Raw genomic sequence first — 21,440 nt, forward strand, 5'->3', positions numbered from 1 at the left:
TTTATAAAAAACAGAAACACAATTTATACACTTTTGTTGTATAAAGCGAGAGAGAATTGTATTTCACTGCAATTGTATAATTCGCTGGCCTTTTTCGCTGCAATATTTGTATAAGATTCGCATTTGTATACAATTGAATCGATGTAAATTGTATAATTAAGTGTATATCACGAAGATATATGTTTTTGCATGTGTAATAACAATTTTCTCTCACTTTATACAAAACAGAAACACAATTTATACACTTCTGTTGTATAAAGCGAGAGAGGAGAGCAGAGGGAGAGTGGCGAGCGAGAATGAGAGAGTGGCGACTGGCAAACTCTGGCAAATGTTTGCTATGGGGCACAATTAAATCAAACAGTAGCTACTCCATTTATTTTTAGGTTATTAGTTTGCTATTATATACATTATCCCTTAAAAAAGGGATTCTTACATAACTGTACACGTCACAAAATGTGTAATACAAATTAAAAATTTAAAGTCTTGTATTAATATGATATAACTTAGTTTTGAAGATTAGTCAAATCGGCAATATTAAAGCGAATCGAAATGTGATAAGGAAAAAAAAATATGAAAGGAGTACTTTGAAAATATATGTTAATTAAAGAATTAATCACGATATTTATCATATCTAATTAACGTGCTAAAGTGATCCTAACAATTAATTGATTGATAATGACTTATATATCTTAGTGTGTGAAAAAGATGACAAAGAAGACCTTTAATTCTTAATTCAGATTTTATCTCATGTATCCAATTAGGTAAGATTTCTTCAATCTTTTTTATTTTTTATTTTATATTTTTGCATGTAAATAACAAAATCAGGTTCCTTTCACCATCTAAAGATTATTTGTTAGATTTAGATCAGAGACAAATACAAAATTTTAAAATATTTAAAGTGATATCAATATAGGTGTGTTAATTTTTTTCAAATAACATAGATATATCAATTATTTAATTACTACAAAGTTTGGGGTGAAACTCTTTAAAAACTAAAGAAAATTACAACTCGAAATACTTCGATCAACTAGTTAAAGAAATATATAGTTTATACTAAATATATACACTTCAAATGTGGTTGGCATATAATGGAGGGAAAAAATAATTTATTTTTATAATAATAAATCTCCTTATCAATAAAAGAAAAAATATATATGGACATTTGTTGACCATAAGTGTATATTTCTATAAATCTTAGTTAATCCTACTTTATTATCATGGTAGATTTCCCACTAACTTATGTACCTATCACAACAACCATATATAATACATTTTGACAAATCATAAATCATAAATATAATGAAGAAAAGAAAAGCTCTGATTTTTTTGCACCCTTTAAAATGAATATGACATTTTACACTTAATTAAAAATTTAGAGTTTAATTTTAAAAATATATTATTATTATTTTTGTGAGAAACAGTTTTTATATAAATCAAAATACGAATACTAAACATTGAATAACAAAAAATAAGTTTCACATAGAGGGGCGACCAACCCTTATCTTAGTACTTTCAAGTTACACTGTTTTGTCGAAAAATTATACCATATATAGAAGTTAACTTTTTTCATATATATTAAGTTAAAGGTTTAATATAGCTAGTAATTAAAGGTCGCGTGTTTTTATTTTACTAGCCTCATAATTATAGTTTTATTATAATTATTGACACTCCTTAATGACAATTCAGAATCTGCTACCGATTAAATAGAATATACTTTGGTTTATATTAAGTGTGTATGTATATAATGGTAGATTTAATTATTTGCACTTTCAATGTGGCCCTCAAATTCATTCTTCAGCCAGTAAAATGAAACTCCACTTACAATAATTTTTATAACTTTTTTCTACATTTTGTTGATTAGTGATCCTATCTCTATCAAATGATGCCTACCTTTATATATTTGTCAAGTTACACATGAATTAAGAATATCTTCATGTCCTTTTCTCATATCTACTTTTAACTTAAAACATAATGATGCAAGGATTTATGTTTTGGTATTATTATTTCAAACATGTGTTGATAACATGACAAATTTTTTGCAATTTGGGGTGAATTGGAATTTATTTTTAAAGGAACACACTTTTCTACACACTTTTAAATATCTTAATTATTTATTTTGTTTCAAATTATTTCTTTTTTAGTTTTTTCTTTTTTTTTTAAAGAGGGATGTTCCCATCCTTTATTAGCAACTTTTTAATATTATTTTTACGCCTGACGTTTAAGATCACAAAATTGAAAAATATTTGATTATACTTTTGACGTATCTTTAATTTTAAATTATATCAAGATTCAAATAAGTGGCTGATGGTATATTGTATTAGTTAAGATGGTAGAGGTTATTGTTGGTATATGAATGTAGTGTTGGTGAATTGTCGATGATGGTAGTTGATAGTGGTGGTCTTGCTTGACATAGTTGTTTGTGATAATGAATGACAATAGTGATATAATTCTAATCGTGAAAATGATTAGATGTAGTAGTGATTGGTGACGCCGGTTGGAAGCGAATAGTGATTGATGATTTGTGATGATTGATGGTGATTTATAGATATATGGTGGTGGACGGTGGAGTGGACGGTGGTGGTTGACGGTGATTTATAGATATATGGTGGTGGACGGTGATTTATAGATATATGGTGGTGGACGGTGGTGGTTGACAACTTTTATAGTAATTGTGTAGTGGCAGATAATGATGATTATGATAAGAGTGATTGTGAAAGTTCATTTTAGCATCAAAGACGAATCTAATTTTTGAAGTTTATATATTTCTATATCAATCTTTAACTCATATTGTAATAATAATAAACTTTAAATTAATATTATAATAATAATTATATTCATAAAATTAATATTTATTACAACAATAACTTCTTAAATATATGTAAGCAAAATTTTTGAATATCCTTTTAATAATTTCAAGATTTTATTTAATATTTATTAAAACCCATTAACTTGTCAAATTTTATAAAAATACAAATAAACCTTAATAGTTTGTAATCTATTTATTAATTCTTGTCACATTAGCTAGCATTTAGTGATCCTTTATGCATTTTGGAGAAAAAATAGCTCTTAAGCTTCGGACTTGGATAAAAAAATAGGAATTCATAAATGACGATATCATCTAATAATTACACATAGAAAAAAGGAAAAAAATAAATAAATATATCTCCAAACTATCATAAATAGTATGCAGATATCGTTCATAATACTTTGGGACATTGTTATTCCTGTCATCCAAAAAACTAAACCATATATGTCCGTCACTCTAACCAAAGACTAAATAGAACACGTGACACAATTTCATCTGTCAATCCGATATTTAATAAATGTCGGATCGATGGATAAGATTATGACATGTGTATGTCTGTTAGTATAAAGGGTATATATACTCTCGTTTTTGGACGGCAAAGGCACCAATGTCTAAAAAATATGACGAAGAATATCTTGCGTACTATTTACTATAGTTCAAATATATTTGTTCTTTTTCCCTAAGAAATATATATAAATGTCACTGTTAATTTAGATATAGTGAATACCTCTTTTTCTTCTTCATATAGGTTGGTTAATTATTCCTTTCATGATCAACAGTAAGAATTTTTTGTAACATGATAATTATGTAAAGTGAATACTATAGAGTAAAATAAAAAAAATATAAATTAAAATTGATACTCATCATCCTATATTTGAAAATAAAAAAAAAGTGTAAGATGCTAGCGTGCTTCTCAATAGCGTCTGAATATGACTAAAGACAAATAAAAAAGATAGAATAAAGTTTTACGCGAAAAAATACGTTATGATGAATAATTTGAGATGAAAGGAATAGTTCTTTTTACACTAATTATGATAAGTATTTTTTTAGAAGATAAAATTACTATTCTCTTTATTTCAAAATAAATATTGTATTTAACTTATTTCATACACTTATTGATTAGTTGTTTCTTGAGAATTAAGAAGTTGCTATGATAAAATAGATATTTCGTAATAATATATTTTTCTTTTAGTATTGTCACAAAAATATTTAGTAGCAATTAAATTAATTATAATTTTACCTAGAATTGTTAAAGCCTTTAATAGTAAAATTTATATAAAGTATTGGCTATAAAACTCAATACTATATTATTATCTCTAAATATTATATAACAAGAATTATCTCTTATATTATTACAACTAAATAATTCCCACAAAATTTATTTATTGTTGTGAATAGTACGTATATTCATTACAAGAAAAATGTGAATTATATAGGTATTTTTCTGGCGACTAATATGAAAATTCGTAGAAAACTTATTTTCCTGCGAATAGTTATACTAATCCCCAGGAAAATCTACACGTAATTCACAGTTTTCTTATAGTGATCCTTGAAATAAAGATGCAATTGGAGATCATTATTCTTAAATTTTTAAAACGATACTTATTTTGATACTGACTTTGTATGGTTTTTTTAGTTGACTTTTAAACTTTAACATCCACAATTAAACACTTTATAAGCAACATAATCATTTATTAATCATTGATTAGTTAAAACAAAATTAAATAAGCTGTCTTCCAGGTGAACACTCGTAATCCTAAAAACTTGTTTAGTTGACTTAAACTTTATTAATTATAGAGAAATTGTTAATTAAACCTAAATTTCCTCAACAGTACTAAACCATCAAACAAAATCAACATAAATTGAGTTATAATCCACCGGCATGATTAAATATTAATTGTTAATCTTAGGATTAACAATAATTGTATTATATGCTGGCCAATTTTTTTATAATAACAATAATAATAAGAATAATAATAATAAGGGTAACACGTTCGATTTTTTTTGGACGATAAGATTATAATATTTTAGAACATTACATTGTTTTGAGGCCTATTGATCTCTATATTTTCACCATAATTTGCTAGTACAGTTAGATTTCTAAAACAATTTATTTTTTTAATGATTTATAACCATTAAATGTTTTAGATTTATTTTAAATTTAAAAACCTTCATTTATTTCTTCAAAGCTCTATGCACAATCAAACATATTATCAAATAAACTAGCAAATTTGTTTCAGTTTTGAGCAATGATAAAAGAATTAATTTTTCTAATGTTCAATTATTTTAAGGATCAAATAAATTAAAATAAAATGAATATTCTTTAAGCACAACTTAATTAAGTCAAAATAACAAATTTAATCGTTTTTTCAACAAGCTTTTAAGGCAAAATTTGTTTGTTCAAAGATCAAACTAGGTTTTTAAAAATTAAATATAAATTTTTTTTGGGGGGTGGGAAAGAGGAAATAAAAAAGGCAATTACTAGAGAATCGAACCCTACTAATAAAGAAAAATATCAGATAATCAATCAATTAAATTATTAAAATTCTCTACGTATAAATTTGATATTAATAAGAATAAAAATATCTTGTAGGGACAAATTCCAAAGTTATTCTAACCCTAGCCATTGCCCATTTATTTAATACTCTATATTCTAAAATGATGATATTATTATTGCATATAGAAGAATCGATTTTTTATTCTATTTATTTCGTCGAATAAAGAATTTTATTTTTCGGCGCCAATTATCTTGGATAACTATACGTATTTTGTGGACATCTAGTCACGTTATTTTTAACCACATGGATCGTTATATGTTTTCACGTATTCGATTCGGTTTTTGGTATTTATATTTAATACTCGGTTATTTTATATTTATATCGAAAAAATTAATTTAGTTGATAAATAAACTTAATCAAAGATGATTTCATGCTCAGAATTCAAACTTGAAAACTCTAATTAATTAAAAATGTCGAAAACTACTTTAGTGGGTAAAATCCTCTATATCAAAGACAGTTTTATGGTTAGAGTTCGAACCTAAAAACTCTAATTAAAGATCAATAAATATATTATATCACTCTACTATAATTTTTGATGATTCATAAAAACGTCATAAAACATAACTATAATATTTCCTTCATCACAATTTATGTGCATAATATCAAATATAATTTTATCTGTACAATTTGTAAATCATTTTATTAAAAATCGTAACATAAAAACCTACAAATATAAAGTATGTCCAATATTTAGGAACACATTAGCTAGAGCTGAGGCTGTATAGTTGATCATGGCATGCTTTAAGGCGTGTCTATTGGGACACTCATGTTCCAAGATTCATAAATAGAAACCATAGTCACTTTATTTTACTATACATTTTAATTAATTTCGGTTTCGAGTCTTAGAAAAGAATTTTTTTTATAGGAAGCGTCTTTTTGAATGGACCAAATCTTACGTATAGCGAATTCAAATTAATAAGACTCTGATATAAATATGGAAAAATTATATAATTAGACATACTTCACTACAATATGTATTGTTATTGTTTATACCTTAAAAATATTACGTATCTTACCACTAATTAAGAGTATCCTATCATATTGAGAAAGATATATTTAGATACATGTATTTTTATTACCAGATACAGTAAAATAGGGAGAGAAATGAGTAAAATGAGGAGAGATAAGAACGAGATTCGTTATGTAATCCAGATACACTCGAATCACTCTTGATACATACTAAATATATGTATATATTTATAAATGATGTGATTTTCATGTATCTGATATATGTGACGAACAAAATAGGAGAGAGGTGAGCGAAAAGCCAAAAATTATGTTAAGACTCTTTATACTATATGATTGGGGTCTTTAAATCTTACGTTATTCGAAGCTGTCTTTCCCTATTTCTAAGCACGTCCAATTCATTTATTCCAACTTACATTTATTACACCTCCTCAATCCCTCACCTCAATCATCATCCCTTTCGATTTTATCGAGAACGATAATGTGTATGTGATTTTATTTTTACGTTCTGATTTATGTTATAGAGTCTTTTGTTTTTCTGATAGATTTATGACTTGAATAAAGTGTAATAAAATCAAATATGAAAAGATAAATATAAAAATAAAACAATCATATTAATAATAGTGAAAAATTACGATAGATAATCGCGAAATAAATAAAAAGTAAAAATAAAATGAGTACAAATCAACAAGTATATGGTTTTCTTGGACAAAAATTTGGATAGACATATTCTTTATAGAGATATATGACTAAGTTATTCTTTTCAAAATCAACCAATGCATTGCTAATTTCAAGCAAGTGGATAACTTTATAGACTTTTTATACACATATTATAAGGAAATGTAAATCAAAATGAGATTCTAATGAAATTTTTTTATTTTTTCTCATTAAATCGACAATTTACGAATTATAATTTTTATCTGTCTTCCATTCATACAAGATAATCATAAGGAGAACATCATTGGTGTTAATATTCGATATTTTATATTTATTGATGTAATGTAAAATATATTTATATGTCTTCCATTCACACAAGATAATTTCTTAAGGAGAACATCATTGGTGTTAATATTCGATATCTTATATTTATTGATGTGCTGTAAAATATAAATATCAATTACAAAAATAAATTCTTATGTCATTTTTTCAAAAGAATTTTAAATTTTGGGATATAGATATGTTATACAATGAATATAATTAAAATTATTGAAAGTTGACTAAAAAGATGAGACCTAAATAATGGAAAATTAAAAACAGACGTGGATGTTTGTTTAGGCAGTTGGCTTAGTCAGTTAGGATAAAATTAAAATGTATAACTCTCTATTATAATCTCTATTTTATTATCTTTACATTATCACAAATATTTTTCCTTTCCATGATATGACAAGAAAATTTATATTATATCAAAACGAAGTTCAATTATTCAAATTTCAAAGTCAAAGCATCGAAATAAATTATTAAAGAAAAAAACAAATCTATATAACAAAAAACAACTTAATTAATATATCATATGACTATTCTTTTGAGTTAAGTTTTATCACATAAATTTTTTTGATTGAGTTTATATTTCTTGTACGATTAGTAATTTATTACGAAATGAGGTTTACCTAATGGTCAATGAACATGAAGTGATCACTCAAAAAATAATGATTGCGGTGAAAATTACAGCGATTATATATTATTATGTGTTTCATTTAAGATGAAGTAAGTTATAAATGTATGCTCTAATAATAATAATAAAATTATTTGTATCAAATATAAAATAAAATTGCCCACAGGATATAATGTTGTTACTATGAAACAGCTAAAGAATTAAGTAGTGACCTACTCGATTTTTTTTAAGATTAAAATAAAATAAAAAATTATGATTCTTTCAACAAACAAATCAATCTCTTTTTCTTCTGAAAAGGAAAAAAAAAACTTTATACAATCCTTCAATGGATAACCAAATTATTAAAACTTTATTACTTATTAATGTGAAAACTCAATCCACTTGGGTTTTGTTTTATTGGAACTGTTATAAATATATTTTCAAAAAAAAATATACCTGAAAGAACACGATATGAATACAGTAACGATCATAGCAATCTCCACATCTATTGGTATGTTCGAATTCAACTGGTCAGGCGTCGGTGACCGACTCAAGTGCCTCATGATCGCCTATTACATGGTTCACTAACTCTATATGAGATATGAGTTTATATTATTAGTCTGATGCTTTAAAACATTTTGTATTAGTTTAAAAAAGAATTGCATTCCTAAAATATGAATACGAGACTTGTGCATGATGTAGAATTAGGGGTGTCAAAAATAAATCCAAACATAACTAACCCGCTCAATTCATCAAAATTTTAAGGGTTGGGGATTCAAGATAATTTGAATTAGGTTTAATCTCAACTCAATTAAGCTCAACTCATTTTAGGGTTTAAGATATTTTGAATTGGGTTCAATCTCAACTCAATCAAGGCCAACTCATTTTAGGAGAATTCTCAATTGAGCCTAATTTAATCTTCAATATACCGTAAAATCATTAAGTCTAGAATTTATAAAAAGTTTACCTTGATATCTCAAATGTCGAAAATTTGATAGAATATTTACTAAAGTCTAATAATTTATAAAACAAAAAAATCATAGCTAAATTACCAAGCCCTTCAATATAAAATTATTTTAGGAAACGATTTACCTTCAATATAAAACTTTTTGATACAAATTTATATTTATCTGACTCTATAATATATTATCAAATATCAAATAAAAGACATTAGCTAAACTAACACCATATCAACATTTCCCGTGAAAAAAGGCAGGGTGGAGGAGAAGTCAATTGCCCAAGAGAAAATATGTCATATTGGAATTTAAAAAAAAAAAAAACATAGAAAACAAAAAAAATAAAATAATTATTCTATTAGACAAGCTATGATGACTTTTTGGCATACATTACATATTTCTTTTTAAATCAAATCAATTAATTCATTTTTTAATATTATATCAAAAATGAAAGTGGTATACACAAGAAATTACTTTAATATTAAAGGCCAAAAAAATTAGATATTTTATCTATATTATTTTATTTTTATAGATATTTTTATTTTTTTAATTTTATTATAATTAAAAAATAAGAAAAATCAGTTTATTTTAAAGCAACAAATATTATAAATTTTCAATCAAAAATTTTAATCATTTAATATTATCGAGTGTGGATAAATAATTTTGAAATCTTTAATTAAGGGTGAAGTCAGTCTTCACTATTAAGTATTCAATAATTTCAACTCAAAAATTAAATTAATTTAAAATACGTAAATTAAAAATTCTGACTCCGCTTAAATAAGCATTGCATTTTCCCAAAAAGGGTCCACACTATTCTCTTCTAACTCTTTAAATACCCCTAACTTTGATAACTCTCATTTCTATATCATTCTTCTTAAATTCCTCTACAATCTTAACCCTCTCAATTTAAACCTCTACAAAAATTAAATTGAGATTAAAATTCACACAAAAATAAATTTTAAAAAAAATGGTATGTTTCTATTTCTCTCTCTTTTTTTTCTCCTCTTTAATTTTTAATTTTTCTTTCATATTTTCATAATTAAACTCTGTTTTGTATTACAGGACACAGAGAACCAAAGTCAATTAAGCACTTGGCATGGTTATGTTGATTGGAAAAATAAGCCTGCACTTACTAATAAACATGGTGGCTTAATTCCTGCCTCCTTTGTCTTAGGTAAAAAAAATTTATAATCTTCTATTTTTTTCGACATAACTGATAAAGTTGTTCCTATCTGATCAAAATAGAAAAAATACAAATAGATCTTTGTGGTCTGACTTTTTTCTGGACACTGTATATAACAGAAGCTTAATGTATCGAACTGTGTTTTTTTTATGTTGCATGTGAAATTTAATTGTGTTTTTTTTTTTTTTATAGTTGTGGAGGTGTTGGAAAATTTGGCATATTTGGCAAATGCAAGTAATTTGGTGTTGTATATGTCTGAGTACATGCATTTTTCACCATCAAAATCAGCAAATTCTGTGACTAATTTTATGGGCACAGCATTTTTATTGGCACTTCTTGGTGGATTCTTATCTGATGCCTTTTGCACTACTTATTACATCTATCTCATCAGTGCACTCATTGAATTTCAGGTATGTTTTTTTTTCTTCGTTCGTTCGAAGTTTGATATTAGTATTGAATTACTTACGCCTCACGTTTGAAGGTTAAAACTCGTTATAATAACGTTAATCGTTGATATTTAGAGTTTAATAGAAAATATTTATCACTCTATCACGATCCTGATTAATATTGTGTCCTAACACTAGGTATTGGAAAATTTTACTTTTAATAATGTTATGATCATGATCATTAATTAAGAACATGTAAAAAAATGGTACTTCTACCGAGAATGTTATAGTTTTATGATTAAATATAATTTAATTTTTTGAAATTATTATGTATTTATATTGAGATAATTTGTAAATATTTTGTTTTTTTAATGTATTAATTTATAACTGACTGAAGAGCAGGCACGTGGATTTTAATTGGGTGAGACATAAATTGAGCAGAAATTAAGGCAAATGTAGCCAATATTGAATGAAACAAACTTGGGAAATGTGATCAAATAAAGGCAATAACGTTGCCACATTATTTATGCTATCATTTTTAATTTTTAGAAATAAAATAATTTTATAATTATATTTTAGAATCTTTACCTTTCTTTTATTAAATTAATAAGTTTATTGTGTTTTTTTTTCTTATGGAGTATTCAAAATATAAATGATAGCGTAGTACTTTGACAAACAAAAAGGGAGAAAAAAAAGTCATATATATGATGTTTGTTTACTATTTTATTTTTGTTCTTTCAACTATACTCTATAATCACATTGTTTGATTAGTAGAAAACATGAAGGGAGATAGTTTTCAATTAATTAAAAATTAAATATACTTAATATACGATAATAGTAATAATATATGCTTGTTTGATTAGTAGAAAACATGAAGGGAGATAGTTTTCAATTAATCAAAAATTAAATATATTTAATATACGATAATAGTAATAACATATGCAGTATGATGCGTGCCTAACAATCACCAGGGGTTAGCTGAAACTAGATGAATTGAGAAGTCTTGAGTTTAGATTTTGAAAATAAGAAATATCTTAACGAGTCATGTGCTTTGCTCTCGAGTTTTATGATTGTGAATTCAGATTAATCGGGACATTAAACATTGTTTGGAAACAAAATAATTATGTCCTAGTCATCATTCATTATATACTTTAGTTTTATTTATTTTTATGGAGAGATAGTAATGATAAATTAATGTTATAATTGCAACAATTGGTCATGCAACTTGCTTGCAAAGTGATGCAAGTTGACAATTAGTGTGACAAAAGATACTTGGGAATTGGTTGCTTTTCTTCTTTTCTATCTTCTCTTGTCTGCTTCTTTTCTCCTCCACCTCTAAGTGGCGTAGCCACGTATAGTTCAGGATGATCAGTCGAACATTTTTCGTAAAAAAATATACTATATATATAAAATTTTGTATATAGATCAAATTTTTTTTTTCGTACGTATATATTAAATCTTGAACACTCTTAACGAGATTTCTGGTTTCTATGACTGGTAGTCCCCTCCCCAACCCACCCACCCCCACATAGTCCCATCAATCAAACTTGTTAACTAAGAAAATATGGGGAATTAATATTAACCCCATAATGGACCTTTTTTCTTGGTCATTTTTATTCTTTAAAATTCTAAAAGAAATCCCATGAACCATGACTTAGAAAAAGACCACTTTTGATATGATTCGATTTGTTTTTCTATTTATTTTTGTTTTTTTAAAAAATAAATTTAATTTTTGGCATCATGGAAAAACTAAAGTTTATAGGATGAAAAAAGATCTTTGTCGAATTAGAATCGATTTTTAGATATTACAATTTTATTTTATTTTTTCTAGTGGAAGATCATATTAAGAATCTAACCTTCCCCACATATATTATTCATGCAACGTATCTAGTTTTGAGTTTGCATTTTCTAGGGTCCCATTACATATATAACTTTTTTTTTGGATTTTAACTACTTTTTGTAGCACTTTACGTTTGTCACTATGTAATATATGGTGAAAATAGACTAAAAAATGTATTGCTTTGCCCCTAGGTTTTTAAATTGGCCTATTGGGAAAAAAGGCGATGTCAGATGTGTATGTCATGCGTTTGAATCTGATTATATAATAGTCTGATATTTAAATGGAGATGTGACGAAAAGACTTATATTCATCAAGTTTTGAACCACATGAACTGGCTTTGAGAATTTTCTCGATTATGAAATTATAGACTAGAAAAAAAATATTAGATAGTATTTGAGGATTCAACATCGTTAAAATTAGAAGTGGTTTTTAATATAAGGGTACAGTTAAAAATAATTATTATTTTTTGTATTGAATCTTTAAAGCGGTGCTTAATTTTGGAGCAATTTATTTTTATAAAGTAAACACTTATTTTAGGACGGAAAGAAAATAAGTAAATTTTTATGGAGAATTTATGTGAAGTAGGAAAATTTTGAATTAAATTAGGGGTAATTAGCAAAAAGACAAAAAGGAAAAACTATAAATACAAATAACTATGTATAAAAAAAAAATGTTGGAAAAGAAATGTAACAATATTGTTTGTTGCATTCAAGTTGTTATTTCATATTAAAGGCAAATACAACTTGACATCTCACATATTACCCTATATCTGACTATATACATATAACCTTTTTTTTTTATCAATAAATGGCAAAACCAATCAAACGGTTTATCTGAATCTCGTTTGTCAGAAAATTATATATAAGTGAACTTATTTCATGTGTATGTATAGAAATTATCGTATACACTAAACACAAAAAAACATCTTTATGAATTTCTTGAATGCATGATTCAATTCCTGCCTCCGCAATTACATTTTTTAATAGTATATAGTAATAATGTTCATAATTATCTAATACGTACGTATTTTAATTATTTCATCTGATACTTGTTATTTTTTCCGTCTTCTAGGGATACATACATATTTTATGATATATGTTATTTTGGTTTGGTTTGATATTGCATCACCTTTGATGTAAATATATTATATAGTGGTAGGGCCAATGAAAGTTTTTGGATCGACATGGATTGCAAAGTACAACAAATATTCAACTAGTACTACAATTTTTATTTTTATTTTTTTGACTAGCACTACAATATCATACATGTCTTTTTTTTTTTTTTTAAACCTAGTTTGGTCTTCCATGATTTTTAGATAAAATCATCTATTTTTAATCGATAAAACGACAAAATCTATAAATAGGATTTATAAATAGTAAACTATAAGAAGACTTTACCTTTAGAGAGTTATTTCTGATAGAACCTGAGCTCATGAAAAAATAAAGAAGGAGAAAAGCAAATTAAAGAAGGTTCAAAGCAGTATAGGAATAAGAAATAACGAAAAGATGACGATTTTAAGATAAAAATTATATTGTGTAGATAACTTGATAAATCATTCTAAACATAATAAACAATAATCGAAATATAAAAAAAAAACCATTGATATCACTTTGTTTTATGTAGGTCATGTCTTTATATTACTTACAAGTTTACAACTCACAAACATATCCTTTTGCAAATTTTATATTAGTAAATTTTCATAAATGGTATTTAAAGTAACAAATGACAATAGGGTTTGCTTTTTTTTTATGGCTAACACTATGGAATATTAACCATAAGTGGTGATAAAAAATAAATTAACTTTTAGGAGGCCTATGTAACAGGTGTGTGGTTTTTAGTAATGTCAATTTTATATTCATTTGGTAAAAGTGCAAAAGAACTTATTAAACTAAACTTATTAATGCTTGATTATACACCTATTAGAAGTAAAAAAAAAAAATGCATAGAATAGTTTAGATTTTGTTTTTTAATGGCCCAAATTATAAGGGGCCACCTAACCTTATATTTTTTTGGGGTGGGTGGGGTTTTACGTCTGATATCCCATATTGAATTTTGATTAAAATTAGATTCGCAAATGAATATCGTGTATCATGTGAACATATTTTTGACTTATATTTTAATTTTCATTTTGTAACTTTTTTTTATATATCTGAATTTGGAATGTCAAAAAGTGGAGTTAAAAGGAGCAGAGTGTCTCTTTATTCCTGTGACAGCTAGAGAAAGTTCTCCATGACTTTTTTTTATGTGTGAATTGTAATCTAAATTAGTCTTAACGCGGAGGTAGGATTTAAAGCTTATAGGTTCGGGACTAAAATTATTAGGTTTGAAATCAATAATTTGTACACATTTAGTAATTTTTTAATACGAATATAGGGTTTGTGAGTTCGGTGAACTCGTAACCGAAGCGCTAGCTCTGCCTCTGACTGATTCTACTTAGGTCTTAGCATTAATAACATTTGAATACATATCCTTCCTCATAATGTTCAACATAACATATAAAAGGTACCTATACCCGAGGCAGAGTCAGTGAGCCGTGTAATAGCCGATCATTTAGGGACATGACTTGAGTCCCGACAACGTCTTGATCCGTACTACCTAAAAATGAGATTCTTATCTAATCCGAGTTTTTCCTAAACAAAATATATGCATAACTCATGCTGCATTCTGCAGGGGCTAGTGGTGCTCACCATACAGGCTCGTTCGGGGTCGTTGAAGCCACCAACGTGCGATCTTCAAGCAACTCCGAACGTGCCTTGTGAACAAGTTCATGGTGCACAAGCTGCAATGTTGTTCATAGGACTCTACCTAGTGGCGTTAGGCGTTGGAGGTATAAAGGGATCGCTGCCACCCCACGGTGCTGAACAGTTTGATGAATCAACACCACAAGGAAGAAAACAAAGATCAAGTTTCTTCAATTACTTTGTGTTTTGTCTCTCCTTTGGAGCTCTCATTGCTGTCACATTCGTTGTTTGGATCGAAGACAATAAGGGTTGGCAATGGGGATTCGGAATATCAACGTTAGCTATATTCTTATCGATCCCAATCTTCCTTGCTGGTTCGTCGTTCTATAGGAACAAGATACCTAGTGGAAGCCCTCTCACAACAATCAGCAAGGTATATATAGAGTTTCATCTTATACGCACTTTAAAACATGTTGCTCAAACTCTTCAAAATTACTCCTTGTGTGTCGGATTCTCCAAACAACATTACTGCAGAGTCCAAGCAACATAGCTTTAAACTGTACTTTTCTAAACGAGTAATATAATGAATTTTTTTCGTAGGTTCTTATTGCTGCCTTGGTGAATTCGGGTGCATCAAGAAACTCAACTAGTGCTATAGTGAGTATGACTTCAAGCCCTTCTCCTCCAATTCCAACGGGCAAGGAAAATGGCGAAGATTCAAATAGAAAAGACGTAGGATCAATGCACACTCCATCGACAAGTCTTAGCTTTCTTAATCGAGCTGTTTCTGATACACCAGCTTGTAGTAGTAGTGCATTTGAATGCTCAGTTCAACAAGTGGAAGAAGTTAAGATTGTGATGAAAATCCTCCCGATTTTCGCTTGCACCATCATGCTCAACTGTTGTCTAGCTCAACTCTCAACATTCTCAGTCCATCAAGCAGCCTCGATGAACACAAAGGTCGGTTCTTTAAAAGTCCCTCCGGCTTCCCTCCCTGTTTTCCCCGTAGTATTCATCATGATCTTAGCTCCAGTTTACGATCACTTCATCATCCCATTTGCTCGTAGAGTAACCAAAACAGAAATGGGAATCTCACACCTCCAACGTATTGGTATCGGGCTGTTCCTATCCATCGTGGCAATGGGAATCGCAGCCCTAGTTGAAATCAAACGTAAGAGAGTAGCTACTGATTCAGGACTCATCAACTCTGCTCAACCATTGCCTATAACATTCTTTTGGATCGCGTTTCAGTACTTATTTCTCGGGTCAGCTGATCTTTTCGTTCTAGCAGGACTACTAGAATTCTGTTTCTCAGAAGCACCAGTGAGTATGAGATCATTGGCAACATCTCTCTCGTGGGCTTCTTTAGCCATCGGATACTACCTCAGCTCGGTGATTGTGTCTATTGTCAACCGTGTAACAGGCATTTCAACGAACAAGCCATGGCTCGCGGGTAGCAGCTTGAATCACTATCATCTGGACAGGTTCTACTGGCTAATGTGCATACTCAGTGCATTAAACTTTATGCACTACTTATTCTGGGCTACAAAATACAAGTATACATCACTCAAATCTAGCAAGTAAACATGTGAACAGAGTTGTGCTGAAGAAATTTTGGACTGTTAAAACAGAGGAAAGATATGCATAGAGGGACGGCCCGCGACTTATTGGACCCCCTCTTGTGTGACTAGAAGCAAGGGATTTCAACAAGGGATTCGAAAAAAATACAAGAATGTCACACCTATGAGTGATCAAGCGATGTTAAGCAATTTTATCGAGCCATCCTTTGTCGCTACACTTATATGTAAAGAATTTTGAACAATATATAATATTTAACAAATTTTAGTTTACTATTTATACGGTGTAATTTTTCAAAGATATATTCTAATTTTGAAGGCTTAAAGTATAAGAGAATTAAAAAGGCTGCCGTTACATATTCCAACATTGCCCAAACGAATAATCTTTTATTGTAGATAAAATTAATCATTTTTTTTTAATTCTACGTATGGTGGAAAAAGAATTTTTATAATTATTTTTGAATAATCTTTTTGGTGTTACTTTTGCTAAATCCTTTCTCTTTTTCACTTTCCACTTGGTACTTGCTCTAAGTTTAGACAAGTTTTTTTTTCTTTCTTATTTTTCAGCCACAAAATTGAAGAATAATTCTATTTAATTCTATCTTTCAAAAAATATTGTGCATCATCACCTTTTTTAAATCTCAACATTCATATTCTACATGTATTCTCACTACTAAAAATATTAGGTTTACATCGGCGAATTGCTGATAATTTATTGTTATACAACACAATTTTTCTACTCATTTTTCATCAAACTAGCTCACTGTAAAAAAAATACATGATGAAAAAGATATTTTCACTGAAATAGTATTTTTTCTCACCAATTTAATCAAAATATCTATTGAAATAGCCACCGAATATTTTAGTAGTGTCTATTTATTTATTTATTTATTTGTGTGTATATCCAAAAATAAAATGTATGTTTCCTCTTTGTAAAACGTACATGACTGTTTTATCGAAAAAATGATTTCGAAAAGGAGTTTGTTTTATTTTAAGGGTATTTTCGACTTTTAGGAGTCGCCACTTAATTTTTAAGAAAAATCAAGAAAACTTCGTTTCTAAACAACTTAAACAGAAAAATTGTTTTGAAACATTTTTTAGGGGGTTCGGGATTCATATTAGTGTCTTAGGAAGGTGTTTAAGGCACCTAAGACACTCCGCTAACTTACGGTTTTCCAACGATTAACTTATTTGACTACGTTTGTTAACTTTTGCAATTGAAGTTGAATTTTATCATAATTTCACTTAGCCAAATTCACAAGTTGAAAAAGTTGTTGTTTATCTTGTAATTTGTGAATCTATTCCAAAGTCAAACTTCTTTAAAGTTTCATCTAAACAAGTTACAAATTTTGCAACACTTATCGTTTTAAGATTCCGTTAAAGTTAAACCTTTTAAACTTTTTACTCTAAGCAATTTTTCAAACTTAAACATTTATCTTTAATTTTCAGTTTTTAGTTTTAATCTTGATAAAAGTAGAGAGGCGTTTCGACGGGGTTTGGAGGTTCCTAAGCTTAGACTAACGACATTTAGTTCACACACATATATGTAATAGAGAGAGATTAAGGGAGAGAGAGAGATTTGGGTCCAAACTCGGGTTCTGTTCGCCTTGACCGAGTTTTGGACCCNAAATAAACATGCCTTCATCAGTTATTTTTTGCACAAAACTACCAAAAGTAAAAAAAAAAAAAAAAAAAAAAAAAAAAAAAAAAAAAAATGACAAGGGGCTTATGCCCGTTACAAATATAATACAAAATACAAATAAAGGAACTATCTAATCCTTTTCTTCAAGCTCTTCAATCTTCAAGGTATTTGAACCGTATACATCCGCTTCGGTGGATTGACTCAATGGGATTCTTCCGAGTCTATACTCCGAATTTGGGTGGGAGACTCGATGAAAGTAGATCGAGTCTTAATGACTCTCACGACGCAAGGGATAAAGGCATCCAGGAGGACCCACACGGATTTTTCATGCGAACAACAAAACAATATTTAAGTACTAAATTATGAGAAGCTATGAGCAAAACAACAAATTGTGTAAACGTCATGAATCTACATTGGTTTAGCAGAAAGCTTTCCAGAAGGAATATATATATGCATATACACAAACTGGCGGCAACAAGCAATAGTAAATGGATGGATTAAGGGTCTTAGATCCTCAAAAGAGAAAGGAGTAGGCTAAAATGAAATTAAAAAAATAAAAATAAAAATAAAAAAAAAGACGAAAACACAGAGATTAAGACACCCAACAAAACTCAAATATTGATATCTTAATTCATTCAGACCAAATGATTACGCCTTTCCTAATTCTACATGGATAACACACATTTATCAGTTAAGGGATGAACAAAATTTCAAGGGAAGGAAAATCTGCCAGTAGATCAGCTTAATAACCAAATGTTTTAAATAAACAACGAATACAAATTGTTGACCCCCTAAACAACAGCTAAAGTCGACAACTCTTCGATCAGATTTGGACGAAACGAACAAACAAAAGCAAGATATAATCTAAGCGCTTAAAGAATGTCGAGAAACGGCTCCAAGTTAACTCATTGAATGAAATAGACGTCGACCAAGTTGAAATCTTCAATACATACGATAAAAACTTACAAATACTAGCCAACATGTTCAAACTACAGAAGATCAAAACAGAAAATATTTTCTGGGGGGGGTTAAAATCAAGGGAACGTATTCTCGAACACAAGAGACAGCCCTTGGATTGCATTAGCTTGAAGCCGTATTATCAGACGAATTCACAGCAACAAACGAGCATGCTATTATATCATGGGAAAACTTTTAGTTTAGACGAGAAAGATAACCAGAACATGAGGTCTACAAACAAGAGGCATAAACCTGTACAACCCAGAACGATGATAAAAAAAATAAAGTTTTCACTCAAGTGAGCAAACAGGAACAAATGAGCTATATATGTAAAGGGAACAAGCAAACTTCAGCAAAACGCCTCCAGCAATATCAAATTCAACAGTGACGACATGACCAGTAGGCACTCACGAAAAGGTTCCCAACCTCAATCCATCATATTTGGAAACAGAAAGAGAAGGAAGTTACGTGAAAAGGGGGGTTTACCTGTTGACGAGCAGCAACTGGGACGGGTGAGCAGGAGCAGGCAACAACGAGCTTCCACCACCACGAACGCGAACGAGACGAACTTCCACAACTCGAGCCTAACAACGGAATGCGTCTCCTTCTTCCTCACTCGAGTTTTCTCGAAGAAAGTTGTCGACTGTTCTTCGAAAACCAGAAGCTGAAATATTTTGAAAGAAAGTTGCCTTAACTCACGAGTTTTCACTGCTCCAAATTTTTCAACTGAAAAATTTTTCAAACTCAAAAATCGCCAACGCTCAAAAATCTCCAAAGTTTCTAACCCAAAACTTTCCAAAAATTTTCGTAACTTTTTAGTTTTAGATGACAATAAAAGAAACAAGAACTCAAGCCAACGATTTCTCAATTCTCTCTCTGAAAATTCTTTTTTAGACTCAAGAATGTCCAACCCCTCTTCTGAAAATGGAGGGTGTTTATATAGAGGGAGAAAACTAGGGTTTTCGGAAGAGGAAGGGCGGGAGATTTCAGGCCTATTGATTTCAAAATTTGAAATCCTTTCCGTTAATGGAGCAACCCCTTTTCTGAAAATTTCGCCCCATTCCGGAAACGGAAAGGAGGGAGAGACGGTCGAGATGGGATGGTTGTCCTTGCGATGCGACGTGTCCTCATCTCCCGTCTCAAGGACGAAAGCAGCTTTCTTTTGCTGCCGGACCTGCGCGAATCGTACGATTTGCAGCAGAAAAACGACTCGAAAAGATCCGTTGCAGCTCGCGTGGGAGAGAGGGTGAGAGAGAGGTCGCGTCTGGGGGGAAGGGGTCGCGTGAAGGGAAAGGATTTTCCGTTTTGGGGGTCTATTCCTCTGCGTTTTTTTCTGTTTCATTTGGACGTTTTCCTCTTCCTGGGAATGGCGTGAGGCGTAGGGAAAGAGGAGGGGGAAGATGGGTTACGGGTCGGGTCGGGTAAAAGGGGATTGGGTTGGGTTTTTATTAATTTAGTGGGTTGGGTAGGGAAAGGAATTGGGTTAACAGAACGGGCTTGGGGTCAATTCGTGTTGGGCTGGGAAATTGGATGGATGTCTAAAATGGAGTGGGCTGTTAAAGAAAATGTTTGGGCCTGAACAGGTGAAGGAATGGGCTGGGTACAAAATGGGTGTCAACAACTGTCCCTCATTTTTCTTGGGTTGATGCAAGCAATTCAAGGAAAATGAAATTGACCGAACCAATTTTGACCAGCCCCATTCATTTTCTAAAGGAAGAATTCGATAAAGAGTTTAAAAATTATGGCCGAACCCTTGAACACGGGTCTCCCACATATCTCAGACTATATGAGAATCTAGACCACTTGTAGTTCGATAAGCTTGATTTACCGCATGATTTTGGAAGAATCAAAAGCCACCTCGATACCGAATTATGAAGGTATCGAAATGCTCGANATGACTTCAAAGCCTCATCCTTGGAAGAATATATCTATTTGTCCCATGAAGACACATTTTTTTTAATTATTATTTTGACTTTTGAAAGAAGAAATATTTTTAAAAAAAAGACATGATTTGATTCGAGACTTTTATTTGTTAGAAAAATTATGTTCAATGTTTGTATAGATGTACATTAAAATATTGGAATTTAAACTTGCTTGAGAATTACTACTTTGAGAATCTTATTATGTGTATCAAAATATATATTATTCTTCTCCACATAATATGGCAAAGATATTTGACAATAGCCATAATTTTGGCCACCAATATTCTACATACCAAAAAATTCTTAAGGTTAGTCTCACCTAGACAAGGTAGGATGTATACTGTATGTATATCATGGGCGTAGCCATCTTAAGCG

General features: G+C 29.5%; 1 protein-coding gene across 1 annotated transcript; it reads left to right on the plus strand.

The window, feature by feature from the left end:
- The first annotated feature begins 9,739 nt into the window (after positions 1 to 9,739).
- Positions 9,740 to 16,822, plus strand: LOC107020831 (protein NRT1/ PTR FAMILY 4.6-like). Its single transcript, XM_015221344.2, has 5 exons — positions 9,740 to 9,847; positions 9,940 to 10,051; positions 10,253 to 10,470; positions 14,957 to 15,400; positions 15,568 to 16,822. Exons 1-5 carry the CDS (start codon positions 9,845 to 9,847, stop codon positions 16,549 to 16,551), a joined length of 1,761 nt encoding a protein of 586 aa, XP_015076830.1. The 5' UTR covers positions 9,740 to 9,844; the 3' UTR covers positions 16,552 to 16,822.
- The last annotated feature ends 4,618 nt before the right edge of the window (positions 16,823 to 21,440 follow it).

The sequence above is a fragment of the Solanum pennellii genome, chromosome 5, assembly GCF_001406875.1.
Source record: "Solanum pennellii chromosome 5, SPENNV200".
Lineage (NCBI taxonomy): Eukaryota > Viridiplantae > Streptophyta > Magnoliopsida > Solanales > Solanaceae > Solanum > Solanum pennellii.